Raw genomic sequence first — 4,108 nt, forward strand, 5'->3', positions numbered from 1 at the left:
CGTACGATTTCTAGCATTAGTTTTTGTCATACCGATGCTAGTTCTTATCTAATCCTGTGTAATAATGCTTGCTGATACATTTAATGAAGCCTAGAGTTTTAGTTACCTAACTTCCAGCCTCCTCATACGATTTCTAGCGTTAAGTTTTTGTCATACTGATGCTAGTCCTTATCTAATCCTGTATAATAATGCTTGATGATACATTTAATGAAGCCACTCACTTGAAGTCTCCATCTAACCTTTGTTACCATACAAGCCTACCATCGTTTAAATAACAGATTGACTTTTTACATGATCGAAAACAGGGAAAAAAACAGGAAAGCCTTTATCCCTCTCTAATTGGGCTACGAACATCATCAAACATACAATGGGTCTCATTAAAGTTTGACACTGTTGAATGGCTTTTGCGATAAAAGATTTCGACAGGGCCCCTTTATCACTCTCTCGGTTACCAAGACAAGAATGTCCTTGATTCCTAGGACCAAGAAAAACCGTTTTCTTCCGATGCATCTGTAAGTATCAAGATACTGAAGTCTTTGATGTCACCCTAAAATCAAGATACCTAACTCTTTGATGTCACCTGGGAACCCTCTCTTGTATTAACCATCCTCTCAACAATTCAACATTCCTCCTCCAGCTCATGGTGATTACTCTGTACTTATACAAGGCCCATTTATCAAAAGATGTTCAATGATGCACTGCACTTGTACTCAGGAATTGTGAGCATTCATCCTTTACCTATCTCAACCATCACAAATGACCATCAATTCATGTTCGAGATTTTAACACCCTGCATACTGGTTCTCATTCTAAATTAAAAGAGTAGCAGATCGTTCATTGTCTACAAGGCCTTCTAGAAGAATTTCATAGATAAGCTGTAAGGAATCTTCTCTCTTCTTCAAGGACATAAATTTTCTCTGCATATCAAGCTTCTGGGCCTCTGCAACGTTGCCTGCCTTTCGCCACACCTTTGCCATGATTCCTTGAGTCACTGCCGTAGGAGCAACTCCACTGTCATTCATTTCTTTGTATAGTTTGATGGCAAATGCAGTGTCACCAACAGAGTTCATTATGTTCAGCAGGACTGTGTAAGCGTATCCATCTGGCTTGAGGCCAGAGGACAACATCTTTTGATAGACAGACCATGCCTCATCAGATCTGCCAGCTAGCCCCAACGAGTGAATAACTGCCGTATAGGTTTCCTTATCATTTTTGATACCCAGATCTTGCATCAAAGCGGACAGCTCAAGTGCCTTATCAGGGCTCTTTCCCCTTGCTAATGCATTAACCAACGACTTGAAAGTTTCTTCATTAGGCTGCAAGTTGGACTCCTTGATTCGACTGAAAATCCACATTGCAGCCTTGGAACTCTTGGCGGATGCAGAATCTTTAATAAGGGCATTGAATGTCTCTAAAGAGACGATACTTCTAGCTTGCATTTCAATGAGTAGCTCTGTTAGAGCAGAAAATTTTGAGTCTCGGGCCAGGATGCGGAGCATCTCAATTTCATTGTAAATATCATGCTTGAATCCTGAACAAGCTTTCAACCATTGGAAAAATTCCCATGCTACATCTGAACTGTTGAGCTGCCTTAACATTCGGTGGATATCATCACTACTCCAGTCCACTTTAACCTGGTCGAGAGCGGAAAAACCTTCAACTTCAACTAATTTTGCAATGTCTGACAAGGAAACATGAACTTTCTTGGCAGAATCACTAGAGACAGGGAATTCTGTTCCACTGTTCTGTAAGCCTTTTGATGATGAGACCAGTTGTCCACGGCCTTCCAATAGCTCATCATCTTCTGTTTCTTGAGTCCGTGAAACATTCCCAGAACCCTGAACTCTGAGGCATCTGTCCTTGACAGATAGCTCAGGCCATACTGCCTCAGCGAAAGAGTCTGCCTCTTTTGCTTTACCCTGTCTTTGCAATGATTCAAATACAGCACTGAAAATTCTCCCAGGCCTATTACAAGACTCTCGCATCTCCTTTCCTAATTTTTGGAGCATTGCCATGTTGCCAACCTTCGCATGAGCTGCCATTAAGTAGGCATACGTAGACATAGGAGGCTTTATCTTTAGATCTGAGAGCATGGTAAAGATTGTATGTGCAGATTCTAGCTTACCCGCATCTAACAGACTACGAACAAGCACATTAACAGTCCTGGGACTTGGAAGCATTCCTTCCTCCACCATCTGCAGATACAGGTTCACAGCTTCCGTACACCGCCCATCCTTTGCATGTATATCAATCATGCTGGTGTAAATTGAAACTGCCAAAGGACTTCCCTCTTGATTCATTTTCTCAAAGAAACCAATAGCTCCAGCAGCGTCTCTATTATACACACACCAATAAATCAGCTTGTCATACAATGTAGTATCCAGCGTCTGACCACCTTTACATATCTCTTCAGTAAGACCTTTCATGCTATCTAGAAATCCTGCTCCTCCGAGCGAATCGATGATAGCGCCAAGTGTATATGCATTGTGCTCGAAATGATTGCGTGTCAACCAGTTGAAGAACTTCAAGGCAACATTAGGCGAAGTAGCTCTTATGACCTTCTCTACAACGTCACAAGTGAAAGAAATCTTCAACTTTTCCAACATCTCCTCTATTTCTGGTCCCCAAGGAGTCGATTCGATAATTTCACAGACTTCAATTGCACTGTAGTAATCGAAAACAGCTTGTCTATCCCCAACGCCCATATCTTTCCCAGCAGCCTCTCTTGCGTCAACCCTCTCTTCTGCGTAAGTAGAGAGCTTATGGGCGGCATTGCTAAGTCCCCTGCAGAGAGCGGGGCACTTGAGATTTTGGTATAATATTCGATTGGGAAACTCAGATCGAGGTCCATGCAACAGCAGAGTTGCGTCCAGTTGCGTTCTTTCCATAACGCCACTGCATTGTTGTAAATTTTTCACAGAGGATCTCTTGTTAGATAGAACCGCCGCATGTAAGCTGGTTGGAAAATGTGAGACAGGCAGCCCCTTGCGGCGCCTCACCAGGAGGCATCTGATCGTCTGGTTCAGCATACTGAAGGAATTGAAACACTGTCAAAAAGAACGTCCGGCTCACGCTGCAGCTACCAAGACAACTGATCAGAAACACCAGAGCGGACTATCTCAATTTCGTAACCAGATGTGACTTCACTGATCCGCGCCTGTTGCTGCTTGAATTTCGCACATCGATCAAGCGGGCAAAATCTGCAGGCAAGTTAAATAGCAAAAGCTTCGTTCCGGTCCTTGCATAGCGGAAGTGATCAGAATGGGAGCTGCAGGAAGGTGAGACGACGGAGAGAGGACCGCGTGAACCGGACAAGCTTCAGGGATGTGTGAATACAGAAGTTGCTCTTCAGTCATTTTGCTCCTTGTTGACAGTGTGCATCATCTGACAAACCCTAATAAAGACAGCATTTCTTTGAGAGGCATGTGCCCATCTCCCTCAAAGTTCTCCCCCGCCCCTAACGTTCCCGGAAATTAAAATTGATTAATTGGGGGAGTGGCCGAATTAAACTAAGTTCCCAAAGATATCAATCTAAGCTTCTCCGTGTGGGAAGCCTCTCGAAACCTCTATCACGGTGGCCTTCTTATATATTCCCCTGTGCCTCTCTCTCAAGTTGCCTTCCACTCCCTTATGCCTCCATCTCAGGCGCCTCCAGGCTACCTTCCCCTCTCTCGGCTCCTCCCCTCCTCTCCCTCCTTGCCTCCCTCCCATCTACCGCCTCTCCCTCCAAGCTCTCACTCACCCCCTTGCTACCTCTCCCTCCACTCCCTCCAGGCTCTGCCTCTCACCATGCTCCCTCAGCTACTAACTTAATTAACCAAACATCATAACAATGGAAGAACTAATATGGGAGAACTAATCTGTGAGGCAGAGCGATGGAGAGGGAGAGAGAGCGGGAGAGGTGCAAAGAGGAGGGCAGTGATTTTTTCCCCCAAAATTAGCAATGCTTCATTCGAATTCAATCGGGTTTGTAGTCTGTGAGCTAGGAATTTTCGAAGGCGGAGTAGTAGGTCCCTACGATAAGAAAAAAAAAATAGTTGAGGAAAGGTGGGCACAAATTAAGGTAAGGTTGATGGTGAATAAATAGATCAAGAGGATTCATTTTGAG

The 4,108-nt window shown here is 44.2% G+C and overlaps 1 protein-coding gene across 1 annotated transcript; it reads right to left on the reverse strand.

Annotated features, from left to right (window-relative positions):
• Nucleotides 1-335: 335 nt before the first annotated feature.
• Nucleotides 336-3,415, reverse strand: LOC147893165 (uncharacterized). Its single transcript, XM_087386707.1, has one exon. The coding sequence runs from the start codon at nt 3,027-3,029 to the stop codon at nt 810-812; it is 2,220 nt and encodes a 739-aa protein (XP_087242833.1). The 5' UTR covers nt 3,030-3,415; the 3' UTR covers nt 336-809.
• Nucleotides 3,416-4,108: the final 693 nt, after the last annotated feature.

Source organism: Dipteris shenzhenensis, chromosome 16 (assembly GCF_047967505.1).
Source record: "Dipteris shenzhenensis isolate YYH24624 ecotype China chromosome 16, Dip_SZ_1.0, whole genome shotgun sequence".
Classification (NCBI taxonomy): Eukaryota; Viridiplantae; Streptophyta; class Polypodiopsida; order Gleicheniales; family Dipteridaceae; genus Dipteris; species Dipteris shenzhenensis.